Here is a 20,088-nt window from a genome sequence, read left to right as displayed (position 1 = left end):
TAGCTTGTTCTAATGTTGTTCATAAACTCGCAACACTCTCTTTAGGTTTTTACATTCCATTGCCGAGGCTCGACAAAAGAATACACAATTATTGGCAAACATGAGGTGTGATATGGTTGGATCCCCCATCCAACCCAAATCCTATGAATAACACCCATAGCCATCTCGTAGTTGATCATCACCATGTATGATGAAAAGATACAGAGATAATGGATCTCGGTGTAATAGGACCAATAATGGAACCATTGATTAGCACATCATAGGTCATAACCTCATCCAAAACTCGCCACTTCTTGTGAAATCCCAATCGCACAAGAACTAAGTCAAAAATAATTCTAATCAACTCTATCATAATACTACATGTTTTATTATGACTTGAGAGATGTAAGTAAATTTTAATTTTAGGTGGTGTTATCTTTGATTGATAAATTTATTATGGAAAATGGAAGGATAACAACAAATTCTTCCTTTAAATCTCCTCTTTCTTTTCCCTCATTTTCTACGAATTTTTTTTTCACCATGTCTCATTCATTCTTTCACTCCAATAAGAGATATTGGAGGGATAATATTATCTTTTTTTTAAAGGTAATATTATTTCTTTTTAGAGTGAAAAGAAGCAATGAGAAATGGTGAAATCCTTTTTTGGGGGAAAAAAAGAGAGAATTTTTACTAGTTTTTATTTTTCCATGATAAATTTATCCATAAAAAATAGAACGCGCTAAAACTTAAATTATTCAACGATTTTCTCGGTTGAATAGATAAGTCTTTAATTAAGCACAATTTTTTCACATCGCAAAATGATCTTGGCTTTTACAATGTGATCATATATGAAAATGACAAAGCTCTATACTATTATTTACACACAAAAGTAATTACATATTACGTGTAACATACTTTATTGTATTATTACCAATTATTGCAAAATTGTCAAGATGATGATTCAAACTAATTTCATGTTAATTATTTAAAGAAAATAAAAATAAAAATCATGATGTAGGATTAGGACCTCTCACCAACTTCAGTTATATTTTACTAAACTAATCACCTAAAAATATTATCCCCTATGAAACGTTTGTTTTGGTATAATTGGTATAATATCCACTACTATTTATGAGAACCAACATATAAATATCTCTTCATTAGATGTTGATGCATGTGGATTACAAAACAAACCTAATCCACTATAACACGAGGCAAATTCACTCCACTCCATTCATCCTAGCTGTTCTTTTTATTATCTTAAATGTAATATGCTCACTTTTTCAATCTTAATGTAAAGTCTACTAACTCATATTCAAATAGTTTAACATTATAAAATAAGATGTTGATTTTTGAAATCGAAAACAAGCACGAAAAAATTAGCAACACAAGGTTATAACGTGCATGGTTCGTTAATAAAATACATAATTTACGTATGTATGTATTGGCTTAATGATAAAGTGATTAATAATGAAGACCAAATAAAAAATGAGGCACTCTCCCGTGCAACCGGTTGCACCGTGCAACTGGTTTCTGAATGACACTACTTCAACATACAAATGACACTTGAAGATCTTTAAGTGTTATTTGTATGTTGAAGTAGTGTCATTCAGAAATGTTCAAGTGTCATTTCCCGAATAAAATAATATTATTTTGGAAACCAGTTGCACGGTGCAACCGGTTGCACATGAGTATTTGTGATAAAAAATTAGAGTAACAAAAGGAGAAAATCACTTCAAATTTAAAGTAACGAGTAATATATCAATAATCCATTACAACCCAACAAATAATTTCAAACCAAATCATCATTATCACAAATATGAGATTTACTGTCATATTTGCAATATTTTATTTTGCCTTTTTTCTGGAAAGAGAATTAGAAGTTTTAACAAATTTTAACCATATTTCACCAATATCAAGAAGTCAACTATGCCAAGAGCCCACATAACTCGGCTCGACCGATAACAATTTTTGTAAGTGTGGATTATCAAGAATATTAAAATTTTTGAAGCAGATCAAATATTTGGTTTAAAAGGAAAAAAAGGACAACCAAATCAGATTTTTTTGTCTATACGTATATGGTTATTGTTTATTTTTATTACTAATTTCGGTGAAAAGTTATTGTAGAAGTTGCGTTTCCATGTCTGCCTCTGCAGGTTGTGTTATGGAGTAGAGTGATCTTGAAGGTACGCTGAAAAAGAAAAATATTGCATAAAATCATATGCTTCTTGCTTCAGTTTCAAGATTTTTTTCTCTCTCTCCCTCTCTCTCTCTCTCTCTTGTTGGTACGTTTGGTATGGCATAACGATGAAGCATGCTCTTTTTTATTATTATTATTATTTTCTTGTTCAGGAGTCCCCTTGATTTTCTTTTATTTTTTCTTTATTGAATGACTTAAATATATGTCCTTTTTTGTTTAGTTAATTTGTGTTGTTCAAATTGTTCAGTATATAAAGATGAAGTTTTGCAGCTGCTGCCATTATCCAGTGAGAGTGTGTGTGCTAGTTCCACTGATAAAATACTTACAGTATTCATAGGTGATCAGCTCTTGATTTTGTTCAAAGTTTCTTCTTTAAAAATAAATCTTTTTTTTCTTATTAGTTCTTGACTTAGTGAATGCTTCGATGAAGGATGTGAATTGAAGGCCGATTTATTTATTTGTTTGTTTTAAATGCAGGCTGATCATTTGATTTGTGAAGAAAGAGATTTTAATGTATTTTGTTTAATGATTAGACTCTTGTTTGCTACCAAATATTGGATTTTAAGAATGTTTTATTTACTACGTATATAGATTACATTCTGAAATGAGTTTTAATATATATATTGTATTTTCTCTACTGAATTGTTTTTCTTGCCTTTTCAAGTGTTTACTTTTGATTTTCCATTGAAGTTTTGTTCTTTTCCCGGCTGTTTCACTAATGATAGAGTTTGATTTCTGCTTATGAGTGATTAAATGACTATAGTGTGGTACATCTGCACCAAAATATAAGAATCTTGAATTAAATTGTTACACATATTTTTTTATGTGGATTTCTATATTAGTGTTTCAGTTTAAACATTCACATATTCTGGATATTTGCTGATTGTTGTCTACATTCATAGATTTGGGCTTGGAATTGGAAGCTGAAGAAGGCGCCTCATAATGGCTAATCAAGCATCGAACGGAGGCAACCATGTGACCACCAAGCCACCTCCCGAGCCTTCGCCTCTGAGAAAAGCCAAATTCTTCCAGGTAGTTGCTTATAGTCTCTTCTACCAGTAAAGATTTGTTCCTGTCACTGTCATTTTCAGTTTACATAATAATAGCTCGATTGGCAGGCAAACATGAGAATTTTGGTAACTGGTGGAGCTGGATTCATCGGTTCTCACTTGGTCGATAAGCTGATGCAGAATGAGAAAAACGAAGTGAGCATTTCTCTCTTGCACCAGCATCAGAGAATGCACAGGCTATGTGTTTTTATGCATAAGTGAACCAAATTCTTTTGTGGGGTGTTGTTTAGGTGATTGTTGTGGACAACTACTTCACTGGATCAAAGGACAACCTAAAGCAATGGATTGGCCATCCACGATTTGAGCTTATTCGACATGGTAAGCAGTCTTCATCGTTAATCACTTATCCTATGCTTTATTCTCACATTACATTCTCAACTTTTATTTGGTTTCCTCTTCTGGTTTTAAGATGTTTATTTTCTTTTGCAGATGTCACAGAGCCTTTACTAGTTGAAGTTGATCAGATATACCATCTCGCTTGCCCTGCTTCCCCGATTTTCTATAAATACAATCCTGTTAAGGCAAGTGTCTCAAATGAAAACTCTCCACACACCCACACAGAGTTTAGGTGGTCACAGCATATATCTGTAAATCATATATATAGTTCACCAACAAAGAACCATAGATCATTGATATTCAATTTTTTTGATGCAACAGACGATAAAGACTAATGTGATTGGAACACTAAACATGTTGGGACTTGCCAAGAGAGTAGGAGCAAGGTTTGACTAGACTTGTTCAGATTTTCTTTTCATTTAGCGACACTTACTCTTGAACTCGTTCATTTATTCTGCGTTTCATTTTGTGTAATACTTTGCTAGAATTTTGTTGACCTCGACATCAGAGGTCTATGGTGATCCACTGGTTCACCCTCAGACCGAAGACTACTGGGGCAATGTGAACCCTATAGGTACCTTATGTTGCCTACTTATGTGTGGATGATAGGGTGCCCCGATGAAGCATTTGGAACGAGGCGAGCGCTGATTGGGCCATTTTGTTCTTTATTCTGAAATTGCAGGAGTTAGAAGTTGTTATGATGAGGGGAAAAGAGTAGCAGAAACTTTGATGTTTGATTATCACAGACAACATGGAATTGGTATTGCCGTTTCTTTTACTACCATGTCAAATTATCCAAAATGCTGCAGCAACTTCATGCCTTCCTAACCAATGCGAAACGTTGAATTTTCAATAGAGATACGGATTGCAAGGATCTTCAACACTTATGGACCCCGAATGAACATTGATGATGGTCGTGTTGTGAGCAATTTCTTGGCTCAAGCAATACGGTAATAATCAACTATACACTGCTGTCTTAAAACCCAAATCTTGATTGTTGTCTGATCCTGATTCTCTTCTTTTGCGCGTGTGTGTGTGTTCGAGAGAGACTAGAGAGAGTCTTGTGTGATTAACTTTCTGAAATGCCACTCTGTGCAGTGATGAAGCTTTGACAGTTCAGTTACCAGGAACTCAAACAAGGAGCTTTTGTTATGTTTCTGATATGGTAAGTGAGAATAATTTTCTTATGCAATCAAAAGTGCATCATATAATCAATCCACTTATAATCTCAATCTACTTGTTGTTTTTGGTAAGGTTGACGGTCTTATAAGACTGATGGAAGGAAACAATACCGGGCCAATCAACATCGGCAATCCGGGTACATAAATTCAGACATGTTAACACTAAACTGCAAAGATTTTTCCTCAAATATTACTTTCATACAGATTACTAACCAAAGGAACATCTTTTTCAGGTGAATTTACAATGACAGAGCTAGCAGAAACTGTGAAGGAGGTAAATTTTCAACTTTTGAATTTCCTATCATGTTTCATTCAGAGTTAATATAGCATGACGGTTTTCGTTGCAGATGATCAATCCGAATGTGAAAATCATAACCGTTGACAACACTCCAGATGATCCTCGCCAGAGGAAGCCTAACATCACAAAGGCCAACGAGCTGTTGGGCTGGGAGCCGAAGATCAAGTTGCGCGATGGCATTCCTCTTATGGAGGAAGATTTTCGCAAGAGGCTGGGAATTCTGAGAAAGAACTGATGAAAAACAGAAACCTGTGAGAGATGCTTATATACGGCTACCACGCCTTCCTTTTCAGTCGAATCTCTGTTTTGTTTTTTTGGTTTGGTTTTTGCTAAAATGTTGTGATTTTTTGTGGTGCTAGCTATGAAAGCCTTTACTGCTACCAATAACATACTGAGACATTGTTGCATCTAACATTTTCTATGAAATATTTTTTGTTCAATTCCAGAGTTTATTGTGAAATGACAGTAGAGAGTGTCGCATGATCTAATTACAATCAATGGCTGCAACCAAAACAAAAAATGGGAGGCGTTGACGCCTTCTAATCCTGCTTCCCCTGCCTTACTTGTGGGATGTTTGATATCTCTAATAGAAGCCTGAGCAGTGCCTGAGGCTTCGAGAAAAAAGGCGAATGATCCGTGCCTTTGAGCTGAAAGACTTGCTTAGGTGGATCCGACTGTATCATCGCCTCCTGCAGTGGTTCAGGAATGGCGAAATCGTCGTCTGTCTTGACATAAAATCTTGGGACAGAACCATACTTTTCTGCAGAAAGGCAGAGCTTCTCTGTCACTGGTGCAAACGGCACAGCCCTCATGGATACTGATGCTAATGCCACATCCTGCATTATAAACACACACACACAGAAATCTTTCTGATGAGAAATCTTGAAAATGCAGATGCAAGAAATGCTCAAAATCATGATGGCATAAGAAATCATGGTACCTTTGATGGAGTCCGGTTGAACAAGAAATCTTCGAGCAGGGATTTGTCATAGTCCATGGCAGTTGGCGGCTGTTTCTCCCCGTTTGCATATACGAACTTCTGAGCACGTTGGTTCATCTCAGTTAAGCCCGACTGCAGAATGAAGTTTCGGATCAGCAAAAGAAGCTTCAAAACAGTAGGGAAAAAACGCGTTGCAGACCTGTTTGGAGAAGACATCAAGGGCACTCTGGCCATTGCTCAGCATAGTTGCAGCAACAAACACAGCTCTTGAAACTTTGCTAGGACTCATCTCCATTGCATAAGATATACAAGCTCCACCTAAATCATGCCCAACCAAAATCACCTGCATTTTCAAGCATTGATTATCATCATCATCATAATTCAAGAAACACAGCATAATATCAAATTCAAGATCAACCATTTTAACCATCCCTATGAAAGAATGAAGTACACAAATGCAAACATACCTCTTTGTCATCAGCAAGATTTGCTAGGAAATCAATGAGAGGTTTGGCATATTGAGGTATAGTTTTGATGGAAGTTACGTCACAAAAGTTAGCCCCAGAGCCAGTGAGGTCTATGGCATCAACTTCACATTTGGCTTCTTTCAAAAGGGCTATGATTTTGTACCAACACCATGCCCCAAAACCTCCACCATGAACCAGCACAAAATGCTTCTTCTCTTGACCATCATTTTTTGCAGCATCCTGAAATTGTTGGTATAAAAATAATTACACAAAAGAAAATTATACAGTTCATGATGGCATTCTTTTTTTTTTTTTTTGGGTTAAAGTTAAGTGTGGAAAAGAGGATTAAATAGTTATAGTTATAGGGTCAAGATGTAGCTGCAATTAAATAAATGGCCATAAAAGGCAACTAAGAAAGTTATTAACATTAATTTATGATGTTACTACTAGTCTGCTACCATCCAGATATGAGATAATTTCTCCTTAAAAGTCAATAAAATTTTATTTTAATATGTACTTCCATTAGTCTAAATTGAGTTATAGCTCTGCCTAAAGTAAAATCCGATTGAACACGTCCCCCCTAGTTGAATGAGACAATGGAAGTAAAAAACTATTTCAGCAGAAAGTGTCAAACAAAGAAACGTCACTATAATCAAATCCATGAAAAATGACAAAAAAAGGGATGTGAAGGAACCTGGAGATTAGGGAGGTGTAAAGAAGAGAGAGGGGTAGAACTGGAAACAGAGCGTGATCGCCTAGGAAGCTTCTTGGAAGAGGAAGAAGGAGGTGGATTCTTGGTGGAAACGGAGCGGTCTAAGTGGAGAAGAAGATCAGCTCCATTGTTTTGCAAGTGATGGTGGTAGAGCATGGAAGCAATCTGAGCTTGCTGCTTAATATAGGATTCGTCCAACAAGTCCGAGGTTTTCTTGGCCGGGGAAGAAGACGACGACGATGTCGATTTTCTTGATCTTCTGTGGGGAGCCGAGGGGGCAATCCATGGAGGGAGAAGCTCCTTTGCTGGAGATTTCGAGAGAGAGAAGCATGCAATAGAATTTCCCATCTTTGCTTTATTGCATGAGATGAGACTCACTCTAAGCTTCTAACAAATCAAATTTTGTGTGTTTTTGGATATCTATATATAACTGTGATTTTGTGTGTGTGTGTGTGTGTGTGTGTGTTACTTTTAAATTTGGACATCAATCTCTCTCTCTCTCGTATTTAAGAAAAATGGACTACTTTTAAAATTGGGAAGTAGGTGGATTGTTTTGGATGGTGGCTGTGTAGAACATATAAATTAAATGGAAGAGGCCATATCTGTAATTTTGGCGTGCGCAATGAATTTCCACAACTATAATACATGTGCGTGACTATGGAATAATGACAGTATTAATACCATTAATTATCACCTATGAACAAAAAAAAGAGTATGACCATTCTTGTTAGAAAATATGTATGTTGAAAAATGTAGATGAGCAAAGTATCTATTGACTTAAAATACAAGGCGGTTTATTTCTTGATACTTTTCCTGATTTGATAATACATCCAGAAAATTTGCGCAAGGCGAAAATTCATATTTACAACAATAATTGTGACAACTACTAATAAATACAAGTGTTTGTTTTGGGTATTATTGAACTAATTATAGAAAAATATAATTAGTCCTTGCGTTACTTGTGCGTGTGCGATTATCCACCAAGTGATGTTAAGATAGAATAAGATTTTCAAGATTGGCGTGAACAAATAAATAAACAACTAAGAAAAAGCCAATTTTGACCATTACAGTCCAGAAAAGGCAGCTTCTATAATTATGCAATGGCTGCACTTCCAAAATTCAAATGAAAAGAAAACAAAGTGAAACTTCCGATTTGAAAAGAACAAACATACCAGAAGCAAATAAATGGTTAATTTAATAGAGAAAAACAACAAGGCTTGAAAACAAATACAATGATATTTACCCAAGAACTGGTGGAGGTTTTTACATGTGGCGAGAGAAGATGAAGAGTGTTTTTCATGGTCACCTGCAGCAGCTATGGCATTTGCGTTGAGACGCCACTTATGTGCAGAGACGGGGCTCTGCTGCCGCAAAAACAGATAAGAAATTCGTTGAGCCCTATTCTGGTAACGCGTAGAATTGAGGGGCCAGCTCAGGTAACCACAAGTAATCTATAGTAGAAACATTGCGAACATAGTTCTGATTAGTCCGAACTAATTCGTTGAAGATTATGCATTCTGGTTTCGTCCGGAATAGTACAGACGAAGGATGAATCTGCACCGTCAGACCACTAGACAAACCCCTGCCATTTTCATGAATTCGCATTGTCAAGCTAACACTAGCAAATCTTTGCCAGACACAAGACTAATCAACTTTAACAAATACCTGTAAGTACCGTCAGGCTGCATCTGCGCAGTGGAAGCATGTCATCCCCACATGAAGTCACACCAAGACCCATTTGCTGAACATTCCTCTGTATTTGACTACAAATATAGAACACAATCAAATCTCAGATATGCATCTACAGAAACTTCAAACTAGGTCATAAAAAAGATTAGGGGAAAAAACAGTGAAAGATCAAGGTAGCTCATCAGACCTATGGATATCACGGGCATGTTTTAAAGAGCGGCTGTTGATAAAATTCTGCTTGCACCATTTTCTGAGTTTCTTTTCAGCCTTATCAGAACTACCTACCAGCTTGCTATTCTCCAAAAACTCATCAGAAGCACGATATATCTTTAGTAACGTCAAATGGTCGCCCTCTAAACTTGAAAAGCTTCTCAAGGCAGTTCGAGACTGCATCAATAAGTAAGGTTGGAATATCAGTTATTGCATGTTTTCCATCAGGAGACTACATTGTCATTATAAAATTACACCAATAAGAACAGAAATCTCGCAGGAGAAGACTGCAGGAATACCTCTTCCAATTTTTCACGGGGAGCATAATATATGGATTCGACTGAGAGCAATGCAACAATTATTAACATCTCCTCCAAGCAATTAAATTGATTGGCAACAACAAGAGCCTTAGAATAGATCGGATCCAGTGGAAGCCTGGCCAGTTGATGACCAACTGGATCGGACAATTTACTTCCATCCGTAAGGGCACCTAACAAGAATAACAACTCCAGTGACTTGATGATGGCCATCCTGTATCAGTAAACACAGTAAAACATGAATTGCTAAAGCTGCTTGAAGAAAGCACTAAAAACATAAAAGCACACCCTGCATCAATATTTTCAAAGCTTCATGAGAGGGGGGGTGCTGTAATCACCTGCCTGGTTCTTCAATGAAGTCGAAGCCAAGAATATCATCAACACCTAGAGTTTTAAGCTGCAAAATTACATTTGCAAGGTTGCACCTTTTGATTTCAGGTGTTGTAGAAGCTTTCAGTTTGTAAAATTCATTCTCCGGATAAAGGCGGTAGCATTTCCCGGTCCATCTCAGCCAGCACGGCCACTGCATTCAAATTGTAACATTTTATCACTTAGTGTAGATATCTCAAACAAGAACTGCCCCGGTGGCTTTTTCCTTTATCTGGAAAATGGGAAGACAACCATGCCCTTTTCCCAATATTTGCTACTTTTCTTCAACTCAACATTAAAAAAAAAAAAAAAAAAATTGAACACCTTAGACACTCCAAAGTAAAGTAAGGTAATACAATGTTAGTGTAACCAATGGGCTCACGGTTAGAAAGGATGGACTGTGCATTAGCAAGTATAGTTGAGTTCCCTCATTATTCCTAGGAACCCATATTAGAAGAGCATACAGATCACAAAGTCATCAGAGCTTTTCAAACAACATAAGACTATATCTTTAAATGTAACTGACCCATCCTTCAAAAGTTGACTACATGATACACAGTACATAAAGAAATTGCAGTTGGTAAACTTGAATGTGATGACATGATGGCCCATCCTTCAACAGTGGAAAGGAGAAAGAGGAGACATGATGATCCATCATGACAACTCATTATAAAAACATGAATGTGATGTAAACTTTATAAGTGTGAATTTGTTCGAGTTAAGAGCAATTCAATCGCATTACCTCCGTTGAAGTGCTTGGGCTTTTGAGGTTTTAACAATAATCAATGGCTCAATCCCAGTAGAAGCATCATTCGTGCGTACTTTGACCATTCCGGGGTCAATGACATACCTGATACCAGGTATTGTCACTGATGTTTCAGCAATATTGGTAGCTAAAATTACCTAAAAATCACACAGAAGCAAACATCTCATGATAAGATATATTGGCCTCATGAGGTCCCTATGGAGGGTCAAATGCTATTTGTGACTAACTAGCAGCTATTAGTGAAGAACTGGATTACTTCAGAAAAAGAACAAAAGAAAAAACAAAATCTAAATTGGTAACAAGATTGCTTCTAAAGGATTATCCAAGGAGAGTATATGACTTATGTTTTAGATTACAATATCCATAAAAAAGCCAATGGAACAGTAGTCTGCAGTCCAGTTAATGAACTCATTTAAACAATATCTTGAGGCAAATGAAAAAAAGGAAACAGGACAACCTTACGAAAACCACTTGGTGGAGGCATGAAGACTTTCATTTGTTTCTCTGATGGAAGAGATGCAAATATCGGAAATACCAGGAGCTTGCATTTACTCTCAGGTAATCTAGGAAGACGCTCCTGGATGAGCCTTTCAATGGATTCAATCTCTTCTTGGCCAGTTAAGAACACAAGTATATCGCCTGGTCCTTCCTCTAGATGTATCTGGAAGGTCAAAGGTAACAAAAGTTACAGTCTACGAACACATCAGTAAAGCTACAACAGAATAAGTGGAGCCTCTCAAAGTTCATTATTTATTTAGTTCTGAATCAGACAACATAACATGACAGGGAAAATTTAGGACCTTAAACAATAAAACAATGCATAAACAGAATCTGTTCCTATTGGAAAGAAAATAAGTATATGTTCTCTCAAGTGACATAAGCAGGATTTTGTTTTAGCAGGCAAATGCAGTGTAATGCACTCTCTTAAATGACATTTCAATATTTCATAACTTGCAACGTTTGTTCTTTAAAAAAACCTTATAGTAAACTACAGAATAAGAATGGATCATTTTAAGCTACAATGAAATCCTTAACATATGCAATACATGGATGTTAAGAAAGATGGTTCAGCTTTCGTATTCAGGCTCTTCTTTCTAAAACTATCATGGTTCCAGATAAAAGCAACTAATGAATAACAATTCATGCAATAAATAATAAAGAGGAAATTTTGCATTAACCTGAAATATAGTAATCAAGGTTGCATCTACGTAATCAGTCTCTGGTTGATGAGTGTATAGTACATCAACAGGATATTGTCGGCCTTGGACATGCATAGCTCTAGCACTACCAAAATAATCGGAAAAGATTTTTGCATCCAGACTGGCAGACATAATAATTAACTTCAATGGGGATAACTTTTTGCCTTGATTGTGCTTCAGAACCTCATTCTCTTTTTCCAACTGTATGCCATTCTCAGCTTTTATAAGTTGATTATGTACATGCGACCTTGTTTTTTGAACAGTCTTCAATAGACCAAGTAATACATCAGTGTGAACTGTTCTCTCATGAGCCTCATCCACAATAATAACTGAATATTTAGAGAGAAATGGATCCAATAATGCTTCCCTGTGATTGTAATTAAAATACGACCAGTTAGTTTGCTGAGGGCTGTACGAGTGTATGTCCAATAATTCGTAGCTCCAAGCATGAATCAAATGCCTTTGTGAATTGTGGATAGCAGAGGCACATGATTTTCACATATAAGAAAAAACCAAACTCTGATTTTGTAAAAAATATTATGCGTAATGTGGCAAATAGGAAACAACAAGCGTGTTTCTTTTACCTCAATAACAAGCCATCCGTCAGGTATTTAATCATTGTTGAGGGAGAAGTCACATCATCAAATCTAATGGCATATCCAACCTTTTGGCCTAATGTTACTCCACATTCCTCGGCAACCCTTTTAGCGACTGTAACAGCAGCAAGACGTCTAGGTTGAGTTATCCCAATGACTCCACCATTGCGGCAAAACCCTCCATTAAATAGATATTGTGGTAACTCTGTCAAAATTAAAGTTGATAAGTAAAATTGTGCAGATAAGAGCATGATAGTGTAAATTGAAACAAGTCAACATACAGGAAGTCCTAAAAAACATTAATCTACGCACAAGAAGGACATACTAGCATGTCATTGCATGCAAATATGTATACAGAAAAGGATCATCTCTTTAGGTTGCTCAACAGTCAACACTATACATGATACAACCTTTTCCTGGAAAGGTCATAATCAACACAAGCGACAGAAAATCAACACTCAGTCTTTAAAGTTGAGAGCTGAATACAGGCCACAGGTTCCACGCAAATGACGAGCAACATTAGCATTGTGGATAAACTAAAGTAGTCATGTAGGTATATCCACAAATTATAATAGCAAATATAAATCACGCCATGCTAAAGCAAACATAAATGCAGAAAGGAGAGACCACAAGGCCACCTAATAAGGTATTTGCCAAATTTTGGGAAAAGTAGGAACGGAGCCAAAATTTTGAATTCATAGTCGGAAAACAAATATCAAGTCTCTTCTTCCTTTAGTAACTACAATGGATAGCGCCACAAGAACTTTGGAGGTCTACTACGTCTATCTAGCATTGACACAGACTAATACAACACTAGTAATCCTAATACTCCTTAACATTGCACAAAAAGAGTAACTTTGAAGGCAATATCAAACGAATGTTTAATCTAGTATTAAGCTTTACCACGGAAAAATAAGAACTTCCAGCTCAAACTTACGTGTTGTCTTCCCACTGCCGGTTTCCCCAACAATAATTAGTACGTCGTTATTGCGAACCTCCTCCACTAGTCTCTTTTCGACTGCGCAATACAAAAAATTAAAAATACAATCATGTGTTTGACATAAATTTTGCACTCAAAACAAAATACAACTTTTAGAATCAGAAGAACCTTAAGACACTTTCCAAATCAAATTGTTCGAAAAGAACAAAATTGTGAAATCAACGAAACATCCACCAGCTAAGAACTTCACACCAAAAAAAAAAAAAAAACACTTGCCCGCAGCAATTGGCAGAGCTTTCCTGTGCTTCTCGATTTTTTGCCTCCTGAAATAATTCAAATAATTAATTTGTTAGTGCATCAATTGGAAATAAAATTGTGAAACTATTCGTATGTAAGAAAACCTGGCGATGAAGTCGGGTTTAGGGCTATTGATATGATTGATTTGGGCAGTGTGATTAGGTTTGTTGGAGGCCATTGACGGCATGGCCTCTTTTTTTGTGATGAGTATTAGTAATAAATGTAGAAAACGCAAGTTGAAGAATGTTGAATTTACTAATAGGCTTGCGATGGGAGTGAGGTGTGGGGTGGGGTGGCGGCGAGACGAGGTGAGGCGAAGGGCGGAGAGGACAGAGGAGAGACCGAGAGCGGAATTTAGAAGTGAGTGAAACCGTGTCTGGTTTTAGGTAGTTTTTTTTTCCTTAAAACATTATCAATAGCACCTATTTTCATGGTGATCGATGCACTGGTTGAGGGAGATTCGTATACGAATTGAATATGCGTAACTATAAGATTCTCGTGTATAGCTTTTGTGAGGCTTTTAGATCTTGTGGAATTTGTTTCAGACAATAGAGGGTCATATTCTTGTTGCGACTCAAAATCACAAGCTAGCTTTTTGTGTATTTGTACATATTTCGTTGTTTTGATGAAAAAAACAAATTCCCATTGTAACTTGTAGAAAAATAAGCTAAGTTGCAAGTGTAAAAAAAAGAGGGGGGATATTTCATCTACTAATCATCCTTGCTCAATATCTATTGCATAATATTTATATTAACAAAAATGTGTTTAAGTCGCTGGTAGCTCTCTGGAGATGCTCTCACTGTAGACACTAATACTACTCTTGAGACCACTAAAGAGAACTATACCAACTACACCTACTGCAGCCAGCAGCACACTCTTGCTCCCTCTGCTTTGCTGCTTGTACTCAGCTTCCGATGGAGCACAAAGTCTCTTACATGGATTCTTTCCGAATGAGGCGTAAGAGTCGACATCTTCTCGGCTAAGAGCTGGCTTCACAGATCTCATCACAGCCTCGAAATGTCTGCTGCACACGACTGTCGCGGATATGTCTTCCCTTAAAGCAACGATTCCTGCCTCTTTGCACAAACCCTCTAGCTCAGCTCCGGTGAAGAGCTCAGTATCTTCTGCTATTTCTCTGAGATTAACGTCCTTGTCTATCTTCATTTTTCGTGTATGTACACCAAGGATCTCGTGTCTACCTTCTAGATCTGGTGGTGGGACGTAAAGCACCTTGTTGACAGCAATGGAGCAACGTGAAACCAACATATAATCAACACTAATATTGACTTCGAGGAAATAGAGACTAAAACGAGAACTTATACTATTTCGAGGGTTTATTGAAAGCTAATTCTTGTGCAGCACATGGAAAACTTACTATATCAAAGCGTCCGGGACGCATAAGCGCAGCGTCAATTGCATGAGGACGATTTGTAGCGGCCAGAACAAGAATCCCCTGCAAGAGAACATACAAATCAAGGTCACGTCATCATGTTTGTAATTTGAATAAGTAATGATCGTATAGCTCTCACTTTAGCCTGCTCTAAGCCATCCATTTCTGTCAACATAGTAGTGAGAAGTCGTTCCCCAACAGTTGAACTCCCATTTGAGCTTCCTCCTCTGCCATTGCAAAAAAGAATGTAATAGTATATCAGGAAACAATATACTTAACTGAAATCCCAGAACTCTTCTACCAAATAAACTATGGAAAATCACCTCTTCGCAGCAACCACATCAGCCTCATCAAAAAATATTATGCTTGGTGCAGCCAAACGAGCCTTCCTAAATGTATTGCGCAATAAAGCTTCACCCTCACCAACATACATGGAATATAGCTCTGCACCACTGAAATAGAATATGAACTCAAGCAGCGAAGACATAGTAGGCTACAATCAATTCATAGGAAAAATAGTTGTTGTTGGCAAGCGAATTTAACTTTTTAACTTCAAGTCATTAAAATATAAAAGCACAGTTTCTGTATCGTGAAAATAAAATAAAGCATTAATCTCATTTAAAACAATCCCAACCATGAGAAGAATATCGGCCTCCAACAGGATTAAGTTACAAAAATAAAATGGATGGAAGGAAGGAAAGAAAAGCTTGTTCATGTGCAAATAGCAAATACAAGAATATGCAAAGGAATGAAGCATCTTTTACCTCCAATATTATTCTCTTGGAGCTTCCGTCATCCTTTTTACTGAACATAATGATGCAAATAGGGCTTTAATAGTTCTACTAGTATACAGACAATTAATTACCAGGCTACTTGTGATGATGAATTAAGACATGCTGTATATCATATGATACGGATAAGATTTATATGTGGCTTTAAGAACCTTTATTGGCCAAAATCACCAATTTTTTCTTCTCTTTTAAACCTATTATGTTAATAGTTGGTTCGGAAAGAGTCAAGAAGGGTTGAACGAGGACATACCTCAAAGAGAAAAAGGAAGCTTGTGCAGCACAAGCAGCAGCCTTAGCAAGGGTTGTTTTTGAGCACCCTGGAGGCCCATGAAGAAGTATACCACGGACAGGTGATACCCCCAGCCTTGAAAATGTTGAAGAATGTTTCAAGGGCCATTCAACTGCTTGCCGAAGCTTTTTCTGTTCCATTCACAGAAAATATTAACAAATTCAGTCAACACTTAAAGTAGTATTGTGATGACTAAGCTTCAAACCTTCACATCATTTAGCCCTCCAATGTCATCCCAGAAGACCTTTGGAATTTCCACAGTAACACCTCTAGTTATGCTGGGGCCAACTACAGACTTAGCTTGCTTCCAATCATCCACAGTTATACTACACTTATTAGCATCCTGTTCTACATTGGAAGATCTCTTCAGAGCGGACATGGCAGCCTCACGACATAGAGCTTCTAAATCTGCCCCAACATAACCATTACAAGATGCAGCTATGCCTTCTAGGTTCACAGTTGGAGCCAAAGGAAGCTTCTTTGTATAGAGCTGATATTTTAAGTTAAATAACTATCTCAGTACCAATCACTGTATTGTAAATATAGGTGGATATAAATGCAGAAACTAGAACAGACTTTAAGTTTTGACAGAGAACATATAATAATACCTTCAATATTTGAATGCGTTCATTTTCATTGGGAGTGGAGACTTCAATCTCAGCATCAAAACGTCCTGAACGTCTCAGAGCAGGTTCAATTGAATCAACTCTAGCCAGAAAATAAGTAAAACATATCAGTTCAACTGAAGACATGGTAACGCAAAACTGCAGACTTGACAAGAAAATTTCCTAGAAGTACCTATTAGTTGATGCAACCACCAATACATGTGATCCAGACGTCAAGAAAGATTTGTTTTTGTCCATCAACAAGGAGAGCTGAGTAGCTATGCGAATATCTTGTTCCCTCCTGCATGTATGGATACAGTGTCACAAAGAGTTGTTTTTTCACTAATTGCAGTATTTAATGAAACTAAGTAATATCTTCTTAGTAACACCAGCATCCAGTTACATAGTAAGGAGTTTCTTCACCAGCTTCTAATCAGGGGTACCTCGAGTCTCGACGAGGGCAAAGTGCATCTATTTCATCAATGAAGATAACTGAAGGTTTTCCGGATGTTGCATGATATGCTGCTTCATCAAAAGCCTCACGCAAAATTTTCTCACTTTCTCCAGCATGTGATTTGTGAACAGAATGTGGGCTGCAAGAGAATGCAAATAACAAACTCACCCTTATAACATGAACAATTTTCATCAACTGCCCTCACTCACACATGTGCAGTGCAAAAATCATACTTAACAGCTCCAACATCTCTCGTCAAATGCTCTTTCTAATTTGCTAACATAATCAGTTCTCGAAAAGATTTTGAAATAACAAGGCTGAAAGAATAATTTGCTTCTTGTGTCATGATATGGCTCCACAAGATTATAGTGATTAACCTAATTCAAATTTGGTTCTCATTTTCAAAAGTCCCCCTCGCCAACGAAAGCATAAATATCCAACCAACAAGAAAAAAGAAATAGCCACCACATTTGTCACTTTTAATGAAAGATAAATTACCTAATGATGCTCAAATGCGCATCACATTCGCGAACGACGGCTCGAACCAAGCTTGTCTATAAATCCCCATTATTGTAAATCAATCAAAAGGTCAATCCTTACCTACTTGTAAACACCACCACAAAATCAACAAAAACGTACAAACCTTCCCCGTGCCTGGCGGTCCATAAAGCAGCAAACCACGAGGCCACTAAAAGATCAGGGAGAAAAGACTATATTAATTAACCAACACATGTTTCTTCAGAGATTTATCGAGAGAGAGAAAGAGAGTTTTACTTTTAAACCGAGTGATTTGGATTCGCGAGAGTAGAGTATAGGGTATGAGATGAGCTCCCTCAGCGCTTGTAAAGCTTCAAAATTTCCAGCGATAGCCTCCTCCGCCCTCCATGCAGCGGTGGCGCTGCTTTTGCTTGAAATGGCCATGGATCTAAAAAATTGTACTCACTGTTTATTTATAGCTTCTTTTGACCCCGCCACTCCACACACGCTAATCTTTTTTGTTTCTTCTCAGTTCTTTTCTTGGTAACACATTTAAAAACTAGCGTCAGGCAGCACACCGCACATGCATCCCATTCCCATACAATCAGTAGTAGTTATTAATTTATTATAATAATATTAAAATTTTAAATTTTACTAATATTTATGGATTCAAAACAATAACAAACAATAAAATACAAATCATATATAAATTCAAAAACAATAGTGATATAAATCAAGATAATTTTGAACTCTAAATGTGACAGCCCGAAACCAAATTATTTAATTTAAATTATTTATTATAAATTTCAATTCTTGTTAAGCATTTAAATGGTGAGGTCATTGGAAATTTATGATATGCCAAGTTTATGAATCTGTCTAGCCGGGACTCGGAGACCTAGTTAAATGTTATGCTTTAAGAAATAAAAATTTCATCCTCAAGATCTTATTTAATTTGTGCCATGAATAAATTATTTGTATATACCTATTATATTGGGTCTTATTTTTCTGTTATTGGACTAGTCTTATATAATTATGCAGGCTCATAATATCATGATTAAATGAATTTTAACTAGAATATGAATCACATGGTTCATTCTGCTGAAGCCACATATTCTGATTTTAATTTAATCTGCGTATCCTCACTCTTTTTCTAATTAAGCCACGTTCAACCACATAAATTCATTGTTCATCAAGTTCATTCTATCTCATTTCTTCTGAAACCGTAAATCTTCCTCCTCATTTGAAAAAACTTCCCATTCTGTTCTTTGCCCAACAATCATTCAGATCTTTTCACTGCAGAGCTTCAACTGTAAAATTTATTAGTCTGTAAATTTTCATAACTTTATTCGACACAGCAAAATACCTTCAACTATCTTCTTATTTATTTATTTTCTGCAAATACAGAAACACCTAACCTCTCACATAATTTTCATTCTTAAATTCAGATGCCCAAACACACATCTTCGGTTAAAGAAAACACACACACGCTTATACATAATCTGATGCCCTCAACGATTCATCTATCTAAAATCATCGAAAATTGAAAAGAAATTAGAACCAATAGAAGTAGAATAAAATTCTGTCAGTTACACAATTGGAATAAAATTGGACACTTTGAGATTGAGATAGGAGGCGGCAGATGGCCAAAGGTGGAGGTGCTCACCGGATTTAGGATTGAGGCCGAGCAGGAGCACGTTGGTGTAGGAGGGGGCGGCGACGGCCACCGTCGCTGCATGTGCAGCGGCGGCTGTGGCTGTGCAGCGGCGAGGAGAGAGAGTACCGGGGGGAGATATATGGCTTTTGGGTGAAGAGGTGGAAGGCGGTGGAGATGAGGGCGGTGGTGGTGGTGACCGCGGCAGTGGCGGTCGGCGAAGTCGCCGGAGTCTGGGCGGCGGCGTAGGTTGTTCGTGTGTGCGCGTGTTCTGTGAGAAGAGAGTAAGAGAGGGAAGGAGAAAGTTTAAGAGGGGGCGAGAGGCGTCGTTGGCCGGAGGAGGCGGAGGCGGAGGCGGCGGCGGCAGTTTCCAGAGGGAGGGTGCTTGAGTTTGAGAGATGTGATCAGAGAGAGTTTTAGTCGCGTGTTGTATAAAAGGAGGAAGGGAATTGGGCTCTGTATTGGGGCCTTGATTTAATTGAACATAGTTTAAATGAGATAATAAACTAGGGCTTGCTTATATTCTTTGGTGGACTTTTTAATCAAGAGCAAGGTTACGGCTGGATTGCATAATAAGGTTGATTTTATTGATAGCCCCATTTTACTTTTTATATCCCCTATTTAATTAATAATTATAAATATAAATAATTAATACACTCATTCGTGCGATGCACAACGAATATCAAAATTAAATTATATATTTCAATATATAAATTAAATGGTAAACAAAATCAAAATATGTTTTTAAAAAATCCACATCAATTATTCAATAAAATCCTGAATTATAAAATATAAATTTTCAACTTTGTATAAAGTGTAATGATAATTATAGTTATTAAATAAATTAAAAAAATATTCAATAAAG

At 36.9% G+C, this 20,088-nt stretch overlaps 4 protein-coding genes across 12 annotated transcripts; 1 reads left to right on the top strand and 3 right to left on the bottom strand.

Annotated features, from left to right (window-relative positions):
- The first annotated feature begins 1,895 nt into the window (after positions 1–1,895).
- LOC130995905 (UDP-glucuronic acid decarboxylase 6) lies at positions 1,896–5,504 on the top strand. Of its 7 annotated transcripts, none has more exons than XM_057921396.1 (14): positions 1,896–1,952; positions 2,107–2,165; positions 3,082–3,211; positions 3,298–3,384; positions 3,480–3,567; positions 3,679–3,770; positions 3,907–3,971; positions 4,071–4,159; positions 4,268–4,345; positions 4,442–4,535; positions 4,684–4,750; positions 4,840–4,903; positions 5,000–5,040; positions 5,114–5,504. In XM_057921396.1, exons 3-14 carry the CDS (start codon positions 3,122–3,124, stop codon positions 5,297–5,299), a joined length of 1,041 nt encoding a protein of 346 aa, XP_057777379.1. In that variant the 5' UTR covers positions 1,896–1,952; positions 2,107–2,165; positions 3,082–3,121; the 3' UTR covers positions 5,300–5,504. The 7 variants fall into 7 exon arrangements, with proteins under 7 accessions (XP_057777379.1, XP_057777381.1, XP_057777376.1 ...); XM_057921393.1 differs by lacking the exon at positions 1,896–1,952 and adding an exon at positions 2,427–2,516 and having other exon boundaries at positions 2,024–2,165; XM_057921394.1 differs by lacking the exons at positions 1,896–1,952; positions 2,107–2,165 and adding exons at positions 2,226–2,264; positions 2,427–2,516.
- LOC130995904 (putative methylesterase 11, chloroplastic) lies at positions 5,479–8,149 on the bottom strand. The gene is made up of 5 exons (XM_057921392.1): positions 7,166–8,149; positions 6,472–6,711; positions 6,204–6,347; positions 6,005–6,136; positions 5,479–5,900 (listed from the first exon to the last, which is right to left on the bottom strand). Exons 1-5 carry the CDS (start codon positions 7,529–7,531, stop codon positions 5,604–5,606), a joined length of 1,179 nt encoding a protein of 392 aa, XP_057777375.1. The 5' UTR covers positions 7,532–8,149; the 3' UTR covers positions 5,479–5,603.
- A 55-nt stretch (positions 8,150–8,204) lies between these two features.
- Positions 8,205–14,121, bottom strand: LOC130995903 (pre-mRNA-splicing factor ATP-dependent RNA helicase DEAH10-like). Its single transcript, XM_057921391.1, has 11 exons — positions 13,671–14,121; positions 13,546–13,592; positions 13,267–13,347; positions 12,318–12,534; positions 11,713–12,100; positions 10,992–11,195; positions 9,738–9,922; positions 9,382–9,613; positions 9,060–9,259; positions 8,849–8,946; positions 8,205–8,765 (listed from the first exon to the last, which is right to left on the bottom strand). The coding sequence occupies exons 1-11, from the start codon at positions 13,751–13,753 to the stop codon at positions 8,746–8,748; spliced, it is 1,755 nt and encodes a 584-aa protein (XP_057777374.1). The 5' UTR covers positions 13,754–14,121; the 3' UTR covers positions 8,205–8,745.
- Positions 14,122–14,247: 126 nt separating this feature from the next.
- LOC130995902 (cell division control protein 48 homolog B) lies at positions 14,248–19,714 on the bottom strand. 3 transcript variants are annotated; one of them, XM_057921389.1, is made up of 13 exons: positions 19,236–19,714; positions 17,870–18,020; positions 17,739–17,783; positions 17,594–17,649; positions 17,085–17,234; positions 16,835–16,942; positions 16,645–16,744; positions 16,242–16,526; positions 15,998–16,167; positions 15,280–15,408; positions 15,096–15,183; positions 14,942–15,019; positions 14,248–14,796 (listed from the first exon to the last, which is right to left on the bottom strand). In XM_057921389.1, the coding sequence occupies exons 2-13, from the start codon at positions 18,014–18,016 to the stop codon at positions 14,332–14,334; spliced, it is 1,821 nt and encodes a 606-aa protein (XP_057777372.1). In that variant the 5' UTR covers positions 18,017–18,020; positions 19,236–19,714; the 3' UTR covers positions 14,248–14,331. The 3 variants fall into 3 exon arrangements, with proteins under 3 accessions (XP_057777372.1, XP_057777370.1, XP_057777371.1); XM_057921387.1 differs by having other exon boundaries at positions 17,870–18,131; positions 19,236–19,684; XM_057921388.1 differs by having other exon boundaries at positions 17,870–18,106; positions 19,236–19,684.
- Positions 19,715–20,088: the final 374 nt, after the last annotated feature.

Source organism: Salvia miltiorrhiza, chromosome 7 (genome assembly GCF_028751815.1).
Source record: "Salvia miltiorrhiza cultivar Shanhuang (shh) chromosome 7, IMPLAD_Smil_shh, whole genome shotgun sequence".
Classification (NCBI taxonomy): domain Eukaryota; kingdom Viridiplantae; phylum Streptophyta; class Magnoliopsida; order Lamiales; family Lamiaceae; genus Salvia; species Salvia miltiorrhiza.
This window is presented reverse-complemented; position numbering and strand designations above follow the sequence as displayed.